Source organism: Oncorhynchus gorbuscha, linkage group LG05 (assembly GCF_021184085.1).
Source record: "Oncorhynchus gorbuscha isolate QuinsamMale2020 ecotype Even-year linkage group LG05, OgorEven_v1.0, whole genome shotgun sequence".
In the NCBI taxonomy this organism is placed as follows: Eukaryota; Metazoa; Chordata; class Actinopteri; order Salmoniformes; family Salmonidae; genus Oncorhynchus; species Oncorhynchus gorbuscha.
Genome location: NC_060177.1, coordinates 35951962 through 35974087, shown reverse-complemented (window position 1 = coordinate 35974087; position 22126 = coordinate 35951962). Strand labels below are relative to the sequence as shown.

Below are 22126 nucleotides of genomic sequence, written 5' to 3'. Positions count from 1 at the left end.
TGTATTTAGAGGGCAAGTTGGTTAGGATGATATCTATGAGGGTGCCCGTGTTTAAGGCTTTGGGGAGGTACCTGGTTGGTTCATTGATAATTTGTGTGAGATTGAGGGCATCAAGCTTAGATTGTAGGATGGCTGGGATGTTAAGCATGTTCCAGTTTTGGTCGCCGAGCAGAACAAACTCTGAAGATAGATGGGGAGCAATCAGTTCGCATATGGTGTCCAGGGCACAGCTGGGGGCAGAGGGTGGTCTATAGCAGGCGGCAACGGTGAGAGACTTGTTTTTAGAGAGGTGGATTTTTAAAAGTAGAAGTTCAAATTGTTTGGGTACAGACCTGGATAGTAGGACAGAACTCTGCAGGTTATCTTTGCAGTAGATTGCAACACCGCCCCCTTTGGCAGTTCTATCTTGTCTGAAAATGTTGTAGTTTGGGATGAAAATGTCAGAATTTTTGGTGGTCTTCCTAAGCCAGGATTCAGACACAGCTAGAACATCCGGGTTGGCAGAGTGTGCTAAAGCAGTGAATAAAACAAACTTAGGGAGGAGGCGTCTAATGTTAACATGCATGAAACCAAGGCTATTACGGTTACAGAAGTCATCAAAAGAGAGCGCCTGGGGAATAGGAGTGGAGCTAGGCACTGCAGGGCCTGGATTCACCTCTACATCGCCAGAGGAACAGAGGAGGAGTAGGATAAGGGTACGGCTAAAAGCAATAAGAATTGGTCGTCTAGAACGTCTGGAACAGAGAGTAAAAGGAGGTTTCTGGGGGTGATAAAATAGCTTCAAGGTATAATGTACAGACAAAGGTATGGTAGGATGTGAATACAGTGGAGGTAAACCTAGGTATTGAGTGATGAAGAGAGAGATATTGTCTCTAGAAACATCTTTGAAACCAGGAGATGTCATTGCATGTGTGGGTGGTGGAACTAATAAGTTGGATAAGGTATCTAGAGGCTCTACAGTGAAATAAGCCAATAAACACTAACCAGAACAGCAATGGACATGGCATATTGACATTAAGGAGAGGCATGCTTAGTCGAGTGATCAAAAGGGTCCAGTGAGTAGTGAGGTTGGTTAGGGTCACGGCGATTCAGACAGCTAGCCGGGCCATCGGTAGCAAGCTTGCATAGGATGGAGGTCTGTTTTTAGCCACCTCATGCGTTTCTGTCGGTAGGATTAGTGGGGTTCCGTGTGGTAGGGGGGATCAATCCAAATCACAAAAAAAATAGATAGTTATAGAGGCCCAAGAAAAAAAAAAAAAAATTTGTCCGATAGGTCTATTCAGATAGCAGCCGATAAGACAGCTAACGATTAGCGGACCGCAGATGGGCGTTCAGGTAACGTCGCGACGTAGGAGCCAGCCGGATAACTCCATCGGGTAGGTAACGTTGGTAGTCCAGTTGTGAAGGCCCGGTGGGGCTCCGTGTTGGCAGTAAAACCAGTCCGGATAGGTGATTGTAGGCCAGGAGTGACTGATGGTACTCTTCATTAACGAGAAGTAATAAAATAAAGACGGCACTTCTGAAAGCCTATTTCACACCATAGCCTGCTGAATTTGCATGATGATTTTTCTTTCATTTTGATATCAGCACAGACTTGCCCATGAATTGATGTTTCAGCATTGTGTCAAAATGATGAGTTCGGTGTTCAACTAGCCACGTGCGACATACAAGCGTCAGTTACAAGCCTGCTAGTTAGCTGCAGGCGAATGAGAAATATCCACAGTCGTAGTCCGGATGAAGGCTGAGTTGTAATGTGAAGCTAACTGAAGCTGGTTAGCTTTAGAAAACCCTGAGTAGATCTGGCTTGCTTCGTAGGATACCCCTCTGGTTAGTTCTGAAGGATTTGTTGCCATATAAATGTACCTGTCAAAAAAAGTGAGCCACTTTCGTATGACCAGTTGAACTCCCAGCCGACAAAAAATACCATGCCAACTCCTCGAACCAGCATTTTAGTATACCCCTCTGGAGCTGCGCCTGAGATGAAGTCACCCAGTAAAATACTACTTGACGAAGTCTAAAAGTATTTGGTTTTAAATGTACTGAAGTATCAAAAGTAAAAGTATAAATACTTTAAAATGTCTTATATTAAGCAAACCAGACAACACAATTCTTTATATTTTTTATAGAATTTACGGAGCCAGTGGCACAGTTCAACACAAAATTCACCAACGAAGCATTTGTGTTTAGTGAGTCTGCCAGATCAGAGGCAGTAGGTATGACCAGGGATGTTCTGTTGATAAGTACGTGAATTAGACAATTTTTCTGTCCTGCTAAGCATTCAAAATGTACTTTTGGGTGTCAGGGAAAATGTAAGGAGTAAAAAGTACATTATTTTCTTTATGAATGTAGTGGAGTAAAAGTTGTCAAAAATATAAAGAGTAAAGTACAGATACCACAAAAAACTACCAAAGTAGTACATATACACACACCCCTTTTCCATAACGTTATCGAGACAATTGGGAAGGAATATCATAGTAACTTGTAAGGACATTATAAGCTCAATTTGAGCATCCCTTAAAATTATAATTATTGCAAGCTATGACATTGCTTAATCATAGCAGTCAAACGCATTGAATCAACATCCATTGATGGGTTTAATACGGGCAAATTATATTTTCTATTGCCACATATTCAAGTTCCTTTATTACATCATTATGCACCAGGGTTATGGTATATGGCCAATATACCACGGCTGAGGGCTGATCTTAAGCAAGATGCAACACGGAGTGCTTGGACACAGCCGTTTGGCCGGGGATTTGTGGTATATTGGCCATATACCACAAATCCCTGGGGTGCCTTATTGCTATCATAAACTGCTTACCACTATAATTAGAACAGTAAAAAGTAATGTTTTGCCGTACCTGTGGTATATGGCCTGATATACCTCGGCATTCAGCCAATCAGCATTCAGGGCTCGAACCAGGTTTATTAATGTAAATAAATCTCCTTTGGCATGTGCATAACTATAGATAAATCTGGAAAAAGGGTTGGAAATAAGTGTGTCCATAATGACAATCTAAATAGCCTACTTAAAACTAGTGAAAAGTTGTGCTGCTCGCTCTCCTCTCGCTTACGTGACTCAGCCAATAACTTTGATGTTCCATCAACAAACACACACCCCACCCTGTGGCCCTTCCCATCAACAAAACAAACACCGCCCTCCTCACTAACTCAGCAACTGCCTGCGTCACTGCCAGACAGTCAGCAGCAGGTCACAATTAAATATATCTACATTTTTTTAAAGAGAAATGCCATGGCGGACGATGTGCAATTTAGAAATATGCCAAAAACCAGCAATCCGCGGCCAATACATTTTCATCCGCGACATCGTTTTCAAAGAAGTCCAAATTGTCCGGAAAACACAGAACATGACAAAAATGTTTGCAGGTGTGGTTCCCTTGCATGTGTTGATTACATTTCATTTATACATTTAACCTTTTAACTAGGCAAAATAAATCCAACTGGTGAAAATCCTCCCACTTGCTGGTCAACAGATTCTCGAAAAGTTAATTCAGTAGGGTTTTCAGCACATTTATCTAAAGCCATCCCTTTAAAATTGTGTAGTGTGGATTCAGAGTGGGACATAAATTGGGACAGCTTAATATTGGCATATTTATTTATTGTTCTGACAAGCGAAAATCATTACTATTGGTACTAAGCCCCTGCAAAGAAACCACCGTGATCAAAAAATTACATCATTGACATGATGAAGAGCAAGCGTCAAACAGGAAGCCTACCCCACAAAGGGGACATTAGGAAACATCTTGAGGATGTTAGAAATGTATCACGTGTTGGGCTAATGTGTTGGATAGATGTCGAAAAATAATTTGGAAATGCAAAAGTGACTCACTTATTCTAAATTCACCTTACCTTAACATTTTCTTGACAGACTCACTAAAATATATTGAACATTTTTAGCACCAATTGGTAGCTTTAAAATCTGATATTGACTGGTGTCACATGTCTCCAGGTAAAATAGATCTAAAACAATTGTTATTTAGATTTACAATCCCCTTCACCAAATAGTTTACTCATTTACCTAGCTCTTATCAATTTGTAAATGACAGTGCATGGAGAAGTGTGTTAATTCCATCGGGGAAAATAAAGATGTTTTTTCACTTGGAACCGGCAGGTTGCTGGACTTTAATTGCGCGTAAAGGTGGTGGAATGAGGGGAATTAAGTCAAGGTCAGAATACAGCGTATCTGTTGTCAAATCTGCACCACACTTTCGTTTCGTTGATCTCCACCCAAAGATAATAGCAGTTCTGCTATTCTGTTGTTCAGAATGTTTAAATTCAAGGTCAGACTACGCATAGAGAGAAGTGGATAAAAAGGGAATCACTGTACGTTCCATTTACTCGGGCTCAACTTGGGCCAGTGTCTCCCCCCCTTGTAAAATCTATGCAGACACATTGAGGCGGTTCCGGCAGCCCAATGCAAGACACATTATTTTATCAGTTACCTGTACATCTCCCTAGCTTTCGGAACAAGTATTAAACCAAACAAATTTTATTACAGAAGAATTTATTGAAAAGTTGCAATAAAAACATTAATAAGACAACTCAAAATGCAGTTTAAGCAATCCACATGCAAACAGTGACTCAAATCAAATTCCCAGTGCAAAAAAATTCTTAAACTAATTTCCAGCATATCAGGACATGAATTATTTTATGTTCAACGGCATAATTCAAGCACTACGGTGAAACCAATTGTTCAGGATTTAACACAAAATATTACAGATAAGAATTACTCTCCAGTCCATAACTTGAATCAGATGTCTGGTTAAACAATAGGCCCTATTATAAATTACTCATTGCCCATGAAAACACAATGGGATGAACACATGCAAATTAAATTACAGGTAGTAAAATTATAGTAAAGTAATATGAATAATGGTTAATAAATGTTAAGCAGTAATAGGCAGTCACTACCAACATTGGACTTTTATTCATGGTTAGATTTTGTGTTACAGCACAGGTCTTATTTTCACGATTTGGACATTAATTCACTTTGCAAAGCTAATAAACATGTGAGAGCAGCATTTTGTAATCCTAGTTGAATTAGTTAGGGGGCGTAAACAATGTACAAACTTTTTTACATTTGAATTTCAATAGCTCCTTGGTCATGTGACCAGACTTCAAACAAGGTTCAGAATGTACACTCAGTGGGCCTACACATTGCACACCCTTCAGTTTGTCTGTTTTCATCTCAAACGATTTTACATTAAGTTGCTTGCTCTGCACCCCTGAAGGACAGTGTCACACACACCTATTCACTTGGGCCTTCCTGACCTCCAGGCAGGCCCCTATTGACCTGGTGACCTCTGATTCCTGGTCTCTAGGCCTATACCCTCTGCCCGCCCTTTCCCTGGGACGGAGTGTGAATAGCTTACTCCTTGGAACTACAGACCTCCACATCTACTCTCCCTACCCGGTCAACACCCCTTTCCCTTGGCTTACTCCCTGGAATTACTAAAACGTCTACAGTCCCGCTGTCGAAACAGGCTCTGTGCACGTGGCAATTCAAAAACAGGCTCTGGGTGATCCGCCCACTTTTCTGCTGTCCCCACACCAACATCCATGGCCTGAGTGCTCGAGGATCGAGGGCTGACTTTCAATAGATTGCAGCGAGTGAGCTGCTCTGCAACATACAAATCCCTGGGCATGGATGGTACTACCCACAGATGTAGGCCAACTTCCCCAGACAGGCTGGAGATACCTCTCCCCACTTCGTAGGGCATGAGCCAGATCCATGCAATGCCCCATCACTGCAGGGCCATTGGGTCTAGTCTCCTCCTCTACGCTCACTAGACTTGAGGCGACCTCGCCACCTACAATGCGTGGGGCAGGCGAGCTCCATAGCTGGAGATCCGCGAGAAGGGCCCGGCGCGCTTCCAGAGTTGCCGCCACCAATTGCCGGACCCAACCCCCCACCAGTCCGCCTTTGGCCCACCGACGGACACCATCCCAACGAATCCCAGCACGCAGCCCCTTGCGAGACCACAAAATTAAATGGTGGTGAGAGGAGGGTGACTGAGGGACTGCTCCCCCAGCCGCGGTTCGAGCCCAGCCCCACTTCGCACCCCAGCTTGACCGACCCAGCCCTTAGAGCCAATCCTTATCCTGAAGTTACGGATCTTTTCTGCCAACTTCCCTTACCTACATTGTTATAACATGCCAGAGCCCGTTCACCTTGGAGACCTGCTGCGGATATAGTAAAGTAATATTGCCCGGCGTGAGATTTACACCCACTCCCCCGGACTGTCAAGAGCCAGGGAGAGCTTACCGAATGCTGCCGAAACAGCAACGCTTTCCAGGGCTTGGGCCCCTCCCTCGTGGCAAACCCATTCCAGGGCTCCCGCCAGCTTCTCCGGGATCGGCCGCATTACCGCACTGGATGCCTCGTGGCGCCCGTCTCCACCAGTCCGTGGACATTCTGAAAGTAGTTTGAGGTCAGTCTGTCACATTACCAAGGAGAAATTGAAATTATAAAGTTTGAAAAATTAAATGTAAAATCGTGTGAGATGTAAATGGATAAACTAAAGTGTGTGCAATATACAAGGGTAGTCATTGGACATTCTGAACCTTGTTTGAAGTCAGGTCACATAACCAAGGACCTATTGAAATGTAAAAAAAATAGATAATTTAAAATAGTGCAAGATTTAAATTGACACAAAAAAGTGTGCAATGTGTGTCTATGCCATCAGGTTAGCTATAACCAGTTTTGAAAGTTTTAGGAGTAACGGTTAAAGAGCTATTGAAATTTGAAAAATGTGATTTGTCACAGTTGACCGTTCCTAACTGCGGTTGCTGGATGTAAGGAAAACTACAGGCGGATATCCGTTGAATATCCAACCTGAAGCCGTCTTTAACTTGGTCGGAGTAACTTGTTTGATGGGAACTCAGTGGGGGACACTGCACTCACTAACTTAAAGGTATCATACTGTATTTATATTGTAATATTTTTACTTTGGGGGAAAGAAAACTTAACGTTCCTTAAAAAAATAAGGTCAACCTCAGGGGCAGTTTGAAAAGAGCAGAAAGAGGGCAGTCACACTTACATACATGTAGCTTTTTCAGCAAATAAATGAATTACCGTGCCTTAAATTGAATCGAACAGCCCTAGGCACAAAGCATGACAGGCTTGTTAGTAGTACATGCCTCTGACATATAGAGCAAAGCCTTTACCAAGACTACCCATGATGTTAAGGCTTCTCCAAGTACCATGACAATCACCACCAGAGGAAATTAATAGTATTCTTTATCAAATAAATTGGTAGAAGAATGCGCAGTACAGTCAGCCAAAATCTGTTCCTTGGAAAGAATGAAGCACAAGCAGTCCTCGGGTTCAGTGTTACAATGATCATTATTCTCCAAGTGGAGAATCAAACGAGCATGAAGCACCCAGTGGTCCACATTTTGTAAGAATGCTGGTCAGGTGACTTGGACCCATGAGTACAAGTAGTATTTGAAAACATTTAAAAAAGCCATTTTTGTCCAAATGCAGTAACCAACTTCATTCACAAGCTTAAGAATACTTACCATGACAACAGTTGACTAGAAGACTAGATAACCTTTGTCCTCCCCAGTAAGTTTCTGTGCATTTTTGGTGAAAGGTCACAGTCCCCTTTGAAGGAATTTTTTTGTTTTTTTTAAATGTAAAAAGTTGCACTAAAAAGGAGTCTAGTGTTCCCTTTTCTTGCATCCCCCACCAGAGGGCAGAGCTGGGAGGCATTCAAACAACATCTTCACTCTCCCATGAATCCTGCCTACGGTGGAGTTTGTACTTTTGTCAAGATTCAATCTCATTGTGAATGTGACTGTAGCCGTCGGAGGGATCACGTTGCCGACAAAGCACAGCGAGCAGGAGGACGATAAGGAGGAAGAGCAAACAGCCACAAACTGCTAGTCCGATGACCACCTCTGATGATTGGACCAGAGACAGAGAAAGACACAGTAGATGTCAAACACATTATTAGTTGTTCCATGCCAAATCAGCAAGCCATGACACCCACCATCTCAGATAGTTCTGAAGTAGTTTCTGCAGTTAGAAACTTAAGATAAGCATTCCTGCAACTTTATTTTGTTGAAATATAATTTGATCTCTGAAAAATTCAGCTAATTGTCCCCAAAAATTGGCCATTTTAATTTAATTGGATTCATATTTAATAAATATAGTACCCAACATATGATTTGGTCCAAACGTCTTCCTACCAATGTGTAAAACATGAGAAACCCCCAAAAATAGTATTGAACTGCAGCGTGAGTATTGTTTTGTCATTATATGTAATCCCAGTGAATTTGGTAGTGTACTTCCCACCAGTTCAGGTAAATTAGTCATTAAAGTTTTGTTTTATGTCCCATCATACATAATGGTATTTACCAGGAACTCAGTACAGCTTTAACTTACTCTTGAAAGTTGTAATAGTAGAATGCACAAGGTGCAATTTCAAAATTGGATAGAGCATGATCAGTTTTGCTCTTGTCAGTTATTGCATACCTTAGAGAGCTATATATGACTTGACTCTACCAACAAGAGGGGTGTGAACAGTGCTTATACCCATAGAAATAGATTTGACACTCGCATGCGCTGGGGGGGCTCTATAGCCAAAAAAGTTTGGGAACCCCTGCATTAATACATCTCAAAGAAAAAATTATTCTGTTGTTGGGGTGTTATTGGTGTGGAGGGGCTCTATAGGTGGCTTTTGACAATTGTTTTGAATATCATTGATAGGAAGAAGTTTGGTCCAAATTGGATGAGATGTACTATATAGAATATATGCACCCTATCAACAGGTAAAAAATGGCCAATTTAGGTGCAATTAATTAGCTTAAATTCTCAGAGATCAAATTACATTTAAACAAAATAATGTTGAATGAATGCTTATCTGTTTCTAACTACAGAAACCGTTTCAGAACAATCTGAGACGGTAGGTTTCAAAATCCTCTCTCTTTGGCAATGAGGCCCTTTATCTACTTCCCCAGAGTCAGGTGAACTCGTGGATACCATGTTTATGTATGTTTATGAAGGAAGTTAGAGGTAGTTTCGCAAGCTTTTGCTAACTAGCGCAATGACTGGAAGTCTATGGGTAATGCTAGTTTGCAACTTCCTTCAAAATACAGACAGAAAAATAAAATGGTAGCCTCAAGTTCATCTGACACTGGAGAAGTAGATAAACGGCCTCTGGCAAAATCCCGAAGTATCCCTTTAAAGTGGAATAACCCTTATTCAACACATTTATTGCTTTGTGGCTCTTTTTCAAACGGCCCATGTTACTCCCATCATACCTGTATCCTTTGTAGGAGACTCAACAATGCACTCTCTGTCCCAATCCTCTGGGATGGATGGTTTGGTGAGGCGCACAAAGTCCTCCAGGGGGCAGAAGAGGTCACAGCTAGGTATAGCCAGTTGGTAAGGCGCTCTTGTGGTGTCATTGCGATAAAACATGGCCACTGTGAATGATCTAGATGGGATAGACTCCTATATTAGACTGACAGCAGATCTCAATCAGATATAAGCACCAGTCAAAAGTTTGGACACCTACTCATTCAAGGTATTTGTACTATTTTCTACGTTGTAAAATAATAGTGAAGACATCAAAACTATGAAATAACCCATATGGAATCATGTAGTAACCAAAAAATATAACAAATATCTTTGAGATTAGCCACCCTTTTCCTTGATGACAGCTTTGCACACTTGGCATTTTCTCAACCAGCTTCATGAGGTAGTCACCTGGAATGCATTTCAATGAACAGGTGTACCTCGTTAAAAGTTCATTTGTGATATTCATTTTCTTCTTAATGCGTTTGAGCCAATCAGTTGTGTTGTGTCAAGGTAGGGGTGGTATACAGAACATAGCACTATTTGGTAAAAGATCAAGTCCATATTATGGCAAGAACAGCTCAAATAAGCAAAGAGAAACAGTCCATCATTACTTTAAAACATGAAGGTCAGTCAATCTGGGATAATTTCAAGAACTTTGAAGGTTTCTTCAAGTGCAGTTAAAAAAACCATCAAGACCCAGAGTTACCTTTGCTACCGAGGATACGTTCATTAGAGTTTCCAGACTCAGAAATTGCAGCCCAAATAAATGGTTCAGAGTTCAAGTAACAGACAAATCTCAACATCAACTGTTCAGAGACTGCGTGAAATCAGGCCTTCATGGTCAAATTTTTGCGAAGAAACAACCAGTAGTCGTAGAACATTTTTTTGGTTACTATATGACTCCATATGTGTTATCTTCACTATTATTCTACAATGTAGAAAATAGTAAAAATAAAGAAAAACCCTTGAACGAGTAGGTGTTCAATCATGACTGATACTGAATTTTTTATTTTATTTGACCAAATGTTGCTTATCTAAGCCAGTTCACAAGATAACACAGTATAATATAACTACACACAGTTTGGTATAGCTATTAACAAGGGTCTTATTCCATCACAGTACAACCTACCCGTTGTCCTCTTGATAGAGTTCAAATATGTGGCAGGAGGCATAGGGCGGCTGCTTTCCATTGAAGATACTCAAACTTGACTGCAGAGCCACAATGGTGGTGTCATGCTGAAAAGTAACACAAGACTCATGCATTCTGCACATTTTGCCACGGGTCGTAGAGAAAATGTGGCCGTTTTACGTTTGCTGCAATTCTACACATTTTGCCATAAGAGAGAAAATGTTTGCAGTTGTTAATATGATAACTGATGATCATTGGCCCCACCCGGACAGTAATTTGTCCATGCTTACTACAAGTTTAGTTAACTTTCAATCCCCCCAAAAATGTGCCGACATGGGCTAATCGAATGACAGCTACAAAAATGGGGGCTGCCGATCGCATGGGCCACCAGTTGCCCGTCCCTGCATTAGATGAACAACTTGCAGCAAACAGTCCAAGGCATCCACGTAAAAAGGAGATCATGCACAAGATTTAAAAGCTTACCGCAGAGAGCATCATCATCTTCAGACGGCGATTGGAGTCGGGAAGTGCAGACTCCGAGATGTTATTTACAATGCTACCCAAGAGGACACCTAATTGATGGAGTAGTAAAAGCCTATAGTTAGCAGTTAAGTAGACAATGAGATCTGCCATCTCTTATCTCATTCCTATTGCCATTACATAAAACATCAGCTGACGTCAATGGTGGTTGTGGGGCTAGTCTTCATCACGATGATGTGCAAAGTAGTTTAATTGTTTGAGATGAGCGTACTAAGCCAAAGATGTATGAACGCATATTCAAATCTCTAATCACTTTCATATAGGAGGGCCATATGATGAAATGCAATAACTAAACAGTGTGGCTGCCAATCCAATTTTTCTGGACCCCTCTTCCTGACAGCTGAAGGTCCCAAACCTTCTGCACATGTGCGGGATCCTCTACTTTACACACAGCCTGTACTCTACTCGTAGAGCACAGGCTTCTCTGGCAAATGGTGCTTATCTACTAAAGTAAGATCAAAGCTGAATCAATGTCTGCAAGAGCACATAATGATGGTATTATATTCAATTCTGTTATGTAGAACACCATTGTATAACATTACTGTAAGACAATAAACACCACCTCATTGTGCAAATGGTCACATTTCTCTCATGTGGCCAAAACCCAACAGCACACACCACAAGACAAAATGTGTGCTTTGACTGAAATATGTTAAAACAATATTCTCAAAAATGTGCTCACTGTAGGCTACTTCAAGAAGATCTAAATGCTTATCCCCATGAATCTGATTGAGATCAAATGGTTGGTATGCAGATGCTGCTTGGACGTTTCACCAGTAAAACCTGAATAATTATAATTTCATGATTGACAGAGAGAAAAAAAAATTTAAAAAGGGAGGGTGACCGCAAATATTTGCACGTAAAGTAGAGGTGACAAAACATGAGCAAAATGTGATTCGGAATCTTCAGGGCCCATTTTTTAAAAAAGTTATCCGGATTTCGGCAAATCAGATAGGAATAACGCATTAAAATAGAACAGGAGTCTCCATTCATCTGTTCTATTCATTCTATACATTTAAACCTACATTTATACATTTAAACCTATCCGACAGGTCAAATCCAGAACTTTTGAAAAAAAAGAAACTGGGCCCAGGTGTGGGGAAAAGGAAACCAGGGAAGTGGGACGGGACAGTTACCTCCGACAGCAGCCATGGCCATCACTAAATAGCACATGCAAAAGGAAATGTAGATAGCTAAGCTGAAACACGTTTCTGCCCTTCCCATTCTGACAGTACCTCCTTGGAGACGGCTTTTCTCCTGATGCTTGTAGACCTCAAACAGGATTTCAAAGCCAAAGTCTTTGAGCTTCCTCAGATCATCCATGATCTCAGGGGTCACCCAGTCAGGAGCGGTCATATTGTGCCTTGCCTGAAATGCCATATATGGAGAACAAAAACCCCCAATATGCTCATGACACTGAATCAAGGTGAAACTACACAACAATGTTAGTAAGATAATAATACCCTTCAATCTACATGCTGTTGTCCGTCTCTAAAGTAAAATAGTATGATATTGCTACCATTACAGTGTAGAACAGCCAATAAAACAAGGTTAACAATATAACCACCGATGAAATTAAAGTAGTTATAGGCAACATGTCATGATTAACAAGTTTTGTGATATACAAATAAATAGTTTTAATCTGGCTGGAGACAATGAATGACCACATTGCTGCCTTTGTGTCTCCCCAGCCCTTCCCAAATGTTTCTACATGGCAGGTTTATTTCAGCTGACCAGAGTAAAGCATGACTTCCCTCACGTCACAACGGTCACAAGGCTGAGCAGCCACAGGGTCACAGTTCTGTTTTCACTTCCATAAACCACTGTGGTTCCTTCGCTAGCTAAAACATTGGCTGTACAAACATTTCACATCCTAACTTAAAAGTTTAACATGGACTCAATCTGCATGATTTATGGCAAACTGTACAGTGGAAATTCTGTAATGTTTCACAATATATTCTACATTGATAGTAAGCAAAGTGATACAACTATAAAGGAATTATAGCCCAACTCAGGACCCTGTCAAAGAATTTGTAGAAATCCTAGTAACTTCACAGATCTTCATTGTAAAGGGTTTAAAACAGTTTCCCATTGTTTGTTCAATGAACCATGAACAATTAATGAACACGCACTTGTGGAACAGTCATTAAGACACTAACAGCTTACAATTAAGGTCACAGTTACGAAAACTTAAGACACTAAAGATGCATTTCTACTTACTTTAAAAACACAAAAAGAAAGATGCCCAGGGTCTCTGCTCATCTGCGTGAACGTGCCTTAGGCATGCTGCAAGGAGGCATGAGGACTGTAGATGTGGCCAGGGCAATAAATTGCAATGTCCGTACTGTGAGACGCCTAAGACAGCGCTACAAGGAGACAGGACGGACAGCTGATCGTCCACACAGTGGCAGACCACGTAACAACACCTGCACAGGATCGGTACAACCGAACATCACACCTGCGGGACAGGTACAGGATGGCAACAACTGCCCGAGTTACACCAGGATCGCACAATCCCTCCATCAGTGCTCAGACTGTCCGCAATAGGCTGAGAGAGGCTGGACTGAGGGCTTGTAGGCATGTTGTCTGGTGAGGACCTGCCTTACATCACCGGCAACAACATTGCCTATGGGCACAAACCCACTGTCGCTGGATCAGACAGGACTGGCAAAAAAAAGCTATACACTGACGAGTTGCGGTTTTGTCTCACCAGAGGTGGTCAGATTGGCGTTTATTGTCGAAGGAATGAGCGTTACACCGAGGCCTGTACTCTGGAGCGGGATTGATTGAGTGGTGGAGGGTCCGTTTTGGTCTGGGGCGGTGTGTCACAGCATCATCGGACTGAGCTTGTTGTCAACAACTACAGACCAGTATCCCTTCTTTCTTTTCTCTCCAAAACTCTTGAACGTGCCGTCCTTGGTCAGCTCTCCCGCTATCTCTCTCAGAATGACCTTCTTGATCCAAATCAGTCAGGTTTCAAGACTAGTCATTCAACTGAGACTGCTCTTCTCTGTATCACGGAGGCGCTCCGCACCGCTAAAGCTAACTCTCTCTCCTCTGCTCTCATCCTTCTAGACCTATCGGCTGCCTTTGATACTGTGAACCATCAGATCCTCCTCTCCACCCTCTCCGAGTTGGGCATCTCCGGCGCGGCCCACGCTTGGATTGCGTCCTACCTGACAGGTCGCTCCTACCAGGTGGCGTGGCGAGAATCTGTCTCACCACGCGCTCTCACCACTGGTGTCCCCAGGGCTCTGTTCTAGGCCCTCTCCTATTCTCGCTATACACCAAGTCACTTGGCTCTGTCATAACCTCACATGGTCTCTCCTATCATTGCTATGCAGACGACACACAATTAATCTTCTCCTTTCCCCCTTCTGATGACCAGGTGGCGAATCGCATCTCTGCATGTCTGGCAGACATATCAGTGTGGATGACGGATCACCACCTCAAGCTGAACTGGCAAGACGGAGCTGCTCTTCCTCCCGGGGAAGGACTGCCCGTTCCATGATCTCGCCATCACGGTTGACAACTCCATTGTGTCCTCCTCCCAGAGCGCTAAGAACCTGGCGTGATCCTGGACAACAAACTGTCGTTCTCAACTAATATCAAGGCGGTGGCCCGTTCCTGTAGGTTCATGCTCTACAACATCCGCAGAGTACGACCCTGCCTCACACAGGAAGCGGCGCAGGTCCTAATCCAGGCACTTGTCATCTCCCGTCTGGATTACTGCAACTCGCTGTTGGCTGGGCTCCCTGCCTGTGCCATTAAACCCCTACAACTCATCCAGAACGCCGCAGCCCGTCTAGTGTTCAACCTTCCCAAGTTCTCTCACGTCACCCCGCTCCTCCGCTCTCTCCACTGGCTTCCAGTTGAAGCTCGCATCCGCTACAAGACCATGGTGCTTGCCTACGGAGCTGTGAGGGGAACGGCACCTCAGTACCTCCAGGCTCTGATCAGGCCCTACACCCAAATAAGGGCACTGCGTTCATCCACCTCTGGCCTGCTCGCCTCCCTACCACTGAGGAAGTACAGTTCCCGCTCAGCTCAGTCAAAACTGTTCGCTGCTCTGGCTCCCCAATGGTGGAACAAACTCCCTCACGACGCCAGGACAGCGGAGTCAATCACCACCTTCCGGAGACACCTGAAACCCCACCTCTTTAAGGAATACCTAGGATAGGATAAAGTAATCCTTCTCACCCCCCCCTTAAAATATTTAGATGCACTATTGTAAAGTGGTTGTTCCACTGGATGTCATAAGGTGAATGCACCAATTTGTAAGTCGCTCTGGATAAGAGCGTCTGCTAAATGACTTAAATGTAATGTAATGTAATGTCATTGCAGGCAATCTCAACGCTGTGCGTTACAAGGAAGATATCCTCCTCACTCATGTGGTACCCTTCCTGCAGGCTCATCCTGACATGACCCTCCAGCATGACTGCTCGTTCTGTGCGTGATTTCCTGCAAGAAAGGAATGTCAGTGTTCTGCCATGGCCAGCGAAGAGCCCGGATCTCAATCCCATTGAGCACGTCTGGGACCTGTTGGATCGGAGGGTGAGGGATGGGGCCATTCCCCCCAGAAATGTCCGGGAACTTGAAGGTGCCTTGGAAGAGACAGGTAACATCTCACAGCAAGAACGGGCAAATCTGGTGCAGTCCATGAGGAAGAGATGCACTGCAGTACTTAATGCAGCTGGTGACTGTTACATTTGACCCCCACTTTGTTCAGGGACACATTATTCCATGTCTGTTAGTCACATGTCTGTGGAACTTGTTCAGTTTGTCTCTCAGTTGTTGAATCTTATGTTCAATACAAATATTTACACCTTGTTAAGTTTGAAAAGAAACGCAGTTGACAGTGAGAGGACATTTCTATTTTTGCTGAGTTTATTGTAGGTAATACACTGCTTACCTCACAGAACAGGGTGTCATGGACACTCCAAACAGTCTCAATGGTGGTGTTCTTCAGACCAGTTTTCTCCCGTACCATCGCTATTAGATCCTTTAAAAGCAAAGGATGAAACAATGATAATCTAGACAAAGGGCATTCAAAGTTAAAAATTGTCGACACAGCTTTGACAGCTCAACATGTGTGGTTGGCAAGTGATGGAGAAGAAATTCAAAACAAGGTAGAAACAAGGCAGCGGCAAATATGTTGTCCCCCACAAGTGATGCTGCACCCCCCTAGGCCAATCCGTGCAATTTTGAAAATGATGGATCTCTAAGGCAAAACGCATTATTCAGCCAAGTTTTGTCAATATCGGGCTAGTGCTATCTGAGATATCACGTGGGTTAGCTAGATTCATATCCCTGAACATGTGTGCCAAAAGATCAGACAGAGTAAAATAGATTCAGCGATGTAAACATGTGCCCACTCTAGCACCACTGTGTTCGATATGAATGTTATTGTACATGACAGTGTTTGCAATGTGTAATAAAGTGTTATAAATATCCTTGACTGATTTACAGTGCATTCATAAAGTTCAGACCCCACGACTTTTCCCACATTTACTTACATTACATCCTTTTTCTAAAATTGATGAAGTTTGATGAAGTACTACCCCCCCCAATCAATCTACACAAAATACCCATAATGACAAAGCATTTTTTGTTGAAATGTTAGCTAATTTATTAACACTGAAATATCACATTTACTTAAGTATTCAGACGCTTTACTCAGTACTTTGTTGAAGTACCTTTGGCAACGATTACAGCCTTGAGTCTTCTTGGGTATGACACTACAAGCTTGGCACACTTGTATTTGGAGAGATTCTCCCATTCTTCTCTGCAGACCCTCTTAAGCTTTGTCAGGTTGGATGGGGAGCATCGCTGCACAGCTATTTTCAGGTCTCTTCAGAGATATTCGATTGGGTTCAAGTCCGGGCTCTGGCTGGGCCACTCAAGTACTTTCAGAGACTTGTCCCAAAGCCACTCCTGCGTTGTCATGGCTGTGTGCTTGGGGTCATTGTACTGTTGGAAGGTGAACCTTAGTCCCAGTCTGAAGTCCTGAACGCTCTTAAGGTTTTCATCCAGGATCTCTGTACTTTGCTCCATTCATCTTTGCCTCAATCCTGACTGGTCTCCCAGTCCCTGCCACTGAAAAATGTCTCCACAGCATGATGCTGTCACCCCCATACTTCACCGTAGGGATGGTGCCAGGTTTCCTCCAGACGTGACACTTGGCATTCAGGCTAAAGAATTAAATCAGACCAGAGAATCTTGTTTCTCTCATGGTTGAGTCCTTTAGGTGCCTTTTGGCAAATTCCAAGCGGGATGTCTCATGCCTTTTACTGAGTTGTGGCTTCCATCTTGCCACTCTTAACATAAAGGCCTGATTGGTGGAGTCCTGCAGAGATGGATGTCCTTCTGGAAGGTTCTCCCATCTTCACAGAGGAACTCTGGAGCGCTGTCAGAGTGACCATCCGGTTCTTGGTCACCTCCTTGACCAAGGCCCTTCTCCCCCGATTGCTCAGTTTGGCCGGGCGGCCAGCTCTAGAACGAGTCTTGGTGGTTCCAAACTAATTCCATTCAAGAATGATGGAAGCCACGGTGTTCCTCAGGACCTTCAAATGCTTCATAAATGTTTTGGTACCCTTCCCCAGATCTGTGCCTTGACACAATCCTGTCTCAGAGCTCTACAGACAAGTCATTTGATCTCATGGCTTGGTTTTTGCACTGTCAACTGTGGGACCTTATATAGACCGACCGGTGTTTGCCTTTCCAAATCATGGCCAATCAATTGAATTTACCACAGGTGGACTCCAATCAAGTTGTAGAAACATCAACAATGATCAATGGAAACAGGATGCATCTAAGCTCAATTTCTAGTCTCATAGCAAAGGGTCTGAGTAGGTATGTAAATAAGGTATGTGTTTATTTTTAATAGTTGCCAATTTTCATTATGGGGTAGTGTGGAGATTGTTAAGGATTATTAAAAAAAACATCTCATCCATTTTAGAATAAGAATAACATTTTAAAAATTAGGACAAAGTCAATGGATCTGAATACTTTCCGAATGCACTGTATATGCATTTATGAGCCAGACCATGCCCATGTGAATGTTTACTGGTCAGCGGCCATTTTGTTTTAGGTACTAGTCTGGAAAGTATTGCATTGAGAGACCTTTGTCCATAGATGCCACATATCAAGTTTTGTGAAGATCGGCCATTCGGTGCCAGAAGAGTAGCGTTTTTAGTGTTTTTCTAAATAGTGGAAAATCCACTTATGGCACCTATGTTGAGAATTTCATGACTTTAGGTCAAGCGGGGTTAGGGGCGTGATGAATCTAAAGATGAATTGTGAAGATTCAAACCATAGCGGACAGTTAATGATAAGGTAATCACATTTCATAAGTCTCGAGCCTCATTAGCCAGTCATCACCTTAATTCCAGTGACTGCAGTGCCACTTACTTTGTATAGAAATGTCATGTTGAGGTACTTTTCTGTGCGTTCAGTCTCAATCATGAGGATTTTATAACGAGGGCAACCCGGAATGGGAAATGACAAAAGCTGAAATAGATACATTTTAGATGTGTATATTAGTATGGAGGTAGCCAATAACATATTATTTCAAACAAAATCATATTCAGAATTTCTTTATTTTGTGGCTGTTGTCCATCTTTGGATATCACCCAAGACCTCATCACCCTGCTCACCCTCTCCTCATCCAGGGGTACAGTGTGAACAGGAATAGGCTGCCACTCCAGCGATGGGTTGAAGACCTGTGACCCATTGGGAGGGTACAATCCTGCCAGGTTGGCCTCTGCACTCATCAAGGTCCGGTCATAGTCTGTGCTCCTTACAGAAATCTAGACAAAGAACAATAGGAGGGGTAGTGGTTATCATTGAAACAAAATACTTCCTTTTGCAGTGCAGTGGCTACAGCCTTGAGCTGGTTTTACTTGGATTATTCTTCTTAAACCTTTATTTAACTAGGCAAGTCAGTTAAGAACAAATTCTTATTTACAATGACGGCCTACCCCGGCCAAACCCGAGCGACGCTGGGTCTATTGTGTGCCGCCCTATAGGCCTCCCAATCACGGCCAGATGTGATACAGCCTGGATTCAAACCAGGGACTGTAGTGACACCTCTTGCAATAAGATGCAGTGCATTAGGCCACTGCGCCACTCAGGAGCCGAGTGCATTTTTGGAAGAGTCCACAGTTTGTTTAACCTGGGCAATACACATGATCCAATTTGCATTTCTAATTTAAATGAGTCTGTGAGACCATCATAGTTTCAACAAGGAACTAAACCATAAATTACCTCATGTCGGTCATAGGTGTCATTTAGAAAACCCTTATAGCGTTTCCGCAGGACCTGTCCCAGCTCAAAGTGCTGCCTCATTCCTTCCTGTAGAGATCCCAGAAATGGTGTGCTATTAGTACAGCAAGAACCACACCCGTCAGTGCGTCAGGATTCTTCCTCATGCTTGGGTACCAGTTTGTTTGAGGGATCATTCCACTCAGTGTCATGCTAAACATTGCTTTCGCATGACACCGAGTACAAAGAGTTGACCGTTTGCAAAACAGGTTCTGGATTTCAGGCTAGTGTAATTCAGCACTTGATCATTTTTTAAACTTTACCTGCGAGAGCTGTCCAAAGCCCTGTGGCCAAGAGCTCTCCTGGTAGCGATCAGTGGGGTAGGCTTTGACTGGGGATCGGTCACCATGGCGGTAGAGCTAGGTAAAAAAAAATCCCAAACATTTAATTCTAGGCAAGTGACAAACTGGTTGGACTAGCCTTTCCCATCCTACACCACAATTAGGCTAAACTCAATCAATGTGTATTTTGTCTTGCATTAACATAGCCACACTTACTAGAGCAAAGTCAACATAGCAACAATCCAGTGTTGCTGTTCATCCAATAATTTCTCTCTTCTTTGTGACCTTTATTAGTCAGCTAGTTAACGTTACGTTAAATAGTCATTGGGGTCACATAGTAGCTTGTACAGCCCTAAAAAAACAAACAGGCAACAGTGAAACCGTATTAGCTTAACGTTATCTAGATAACGTTACACAGCACTAACTGTCCAGACTCGATAACGTTTACCAGGCTAGCCTATAGCAAAACAATGTTGCTAGCTAACGTCAGTTCCTCTTTTGGTAACATTACATATTCCAGCTAGCCATGTTAGGTAGTTAGAGTTAGCTACTTACTAACTTTGCCAGTTCACTTATTGTGTAACATTTAAAAGAGAAGAATGACCGTCAGAGACGACTGCGTATCAAGCCAGTTTACGTTCAAACGAACACGACACACACACACAAGTTAACGCTAGCTGGCGAACTTCAGCTAAAACAAGTCAACTTGCAAATCAACCGTATGATTTGTATTTCACCTTTATTTAACCAGGTAGGCTAGTTGAGAACAAGTTCTCATTTACAACTGCGACCTGGCAAAGATAAAGCACAGCAGTGCGACACAAACATCAGTTACACATGGGTTAAACAACCGTACAGTCAATAACACAAAAAAACGTCAAGTCTATATACAGTGTGTGCAAATGACGTGAGGTGGTAAGGCAATAAATAGGCCATAGTAGCGAAGTAATTACAATTTAGCAAATTAACACTGGGGTGATAGATGAGCAGATGGTGATGTGCAAGTAGAAATCCTGGTGTGCAAAAGAGCATTAAAGTAAATAAAAACTACACGGGGATGAGGTAGGTAGATTGGGTGGACTATTTTACAGATGGGCTATGTACAGCTGCAGCGATCGGGTTTGCTGATGTTTAAAGTTAGTTTGAGAAATATAAGTATCGAGAATCAGCGATTCTCTTCTAGCTATCAGCATACTCACCACCGTCACAAATCTCAGTCTTCTGTCTCCAACAACTTTACCTAAAACAACGAACATTATCAATAGAAGCAGTACAGTGGAGTCCATCGTCAACGTCCGGTTACTTGAACACATTAGCTATATAATACAACCTTAAAAATATATTTGTAAACTTCTTCTTCGAGGAGGTTCAACGGCGGTTGGCATCCATTATGTTGCATTACCGCCACCTACTAGACTGGAGTACAACTCCCTTATACTTTGCTTGAAATAAATACCCTACCATTTAACACTACTCACAAAACATTTTTTAAAAATGTAATACAATTAAAATACCACCCTACTCCACTATTTAACCCTCCTGTTGTGTTCTTTTCATGTTAACTATTTCTGTGTTCCCGGTCCAAAATGACCACCCCATTATAGCGGATTATAAATCCATAATAATACATACATTATCACATAATGATCTTTTATCATTATGTGATTATGATCTTGATTATGATTATGATCTTTTATCATTATGTGAACATTACAAGTTTTGAACTTCTATGTGCTATTTATGGTCTGTAGGCCTCATTGATCTGAGCTCATACAACTCGTTTGAGTAAGAAGCATAATGTATCGATTATTTTGACCTCAACAAATACTCAGATGAAAGATAGTGCTATTTATCACAGACAACGTTGTGTCAAAGTTTGACAAGGACTCTCTCCTCCTCACCAGTGTCACGAACAAAGATATGATTGTTCGGTCATTGCGCTGCCACAGAATTCATTGGGAGCAAGGCCTCAAAAAAGCTATATATGCCAGAGCCTACAGAAAAGTTCTATATATTATTGAAACAATGTTGCGATTGTATGTGAGAATGCCAACAGGTGTGGTTCCCGTTTGGGAAACGGATTCTATTGTGGAAAGTTTCCTGTGGGGGTTGCCTTGGAAGCGTGTGCTCAAACACACATGTGGGGGTCTGGGAGAGGAAGTGTGTTCATCTGATGAATGTACATGTGCCTGAACTCAATTTTACACACTAATTGTAGTCTTACCCCTTCATTTCCAATGACCGGTTATTTTGACCGGCAACACCACAGGTGTACAAAAGTTAAATAAAACACCCAAAATGTAATGAAAATCATCTAAATGTATTTGTGTGTTCAGATGGCCTGTGTGGACACAAGACAGATTAAATGAACTACATTTTTTCAGAGAGAAAACTTACGTCCAATTCGACCGGAACACAGCAGGAGGGTTAAATGCGTTTAGTCCTACCGCATGCCAATAACCTGAAGGGATGGGACATCACCACTTAACACACCCTATAACTGATGTCAAGTCTCACACACCCAAA

General features: G+C 42.5%; 1 protein-coding gene across 2 annotated transcripts; it reads right to left on the bottom strand.

Annotated features, from left to right (window-relative positions):
* Positions 1–4508: 4508 nt before the first annotated feature.
* On the bottom strand, positions 4509–20980 carry LOC124035895 (lysosomal acid phosphatase-like). Of its 2 annotated transcripts, XM_046349727.1 has the most exons (12): positions 20800–20980; positions 19817–19952; positions 19583–19678; positions 19263–19349; positions 18653–18805; positions 18408–18506; positions 15910–15999; positions 12233–12365; positions 10941–11029; positions 10458–10564; positions 9289–9464; positions 4509–7923 (listed from the first exon to the last, which is right to left on the bottom strand). In XM_046349727.1, the coding sequence occupies exons 4-12, from the start codon at positions 19341–19343 to the stop codon at positions 7793–7795; spliced, it is 1059 nt and encodes a 352-aa protein (XP_046205683.1). In that variant the 5' UTR covers positions 19344–19349; positions 19583–19678; positions 19817–19952; positions 20800–20980; the 3' UTR covers positions 4509–7792. The 2 variants fall into 2 exon arrangements, with proteins under 2 accessions (XP_046205683.1, XP_046205682.1); XM_046349726.1 differs by lacking the exon at positions 19817–19952.
* Between the last annotated feature and the right edge of the window lie 1146 nt (positions 20981–22126).

Excerpts from the sequence above, each read along its gene's own strand:
- LOC124035895 (XM_046349726.1), bottom strand. The coding sequence starts at position 20,913 with ATGTGTTCAAGTAACCGGACGTTGACGATGGACTCCACTGTACTGCTT. Across the intron at positions 19,350-19,582 it reads GCTTTGGACAGCTCTCGCAG|GAAGGAATGAGGCAGCACTT; the intron begins GTAAAGTTTAAA and ends GGATCTCTACAG. Across the intron at positions 16,000-18,407 it reads ACATGACATTTCTATACAAA|GATCTAATAGCGATGGTACG; the intron begins GTAAGTGGCACT and ends TTGCTTTTAAAG.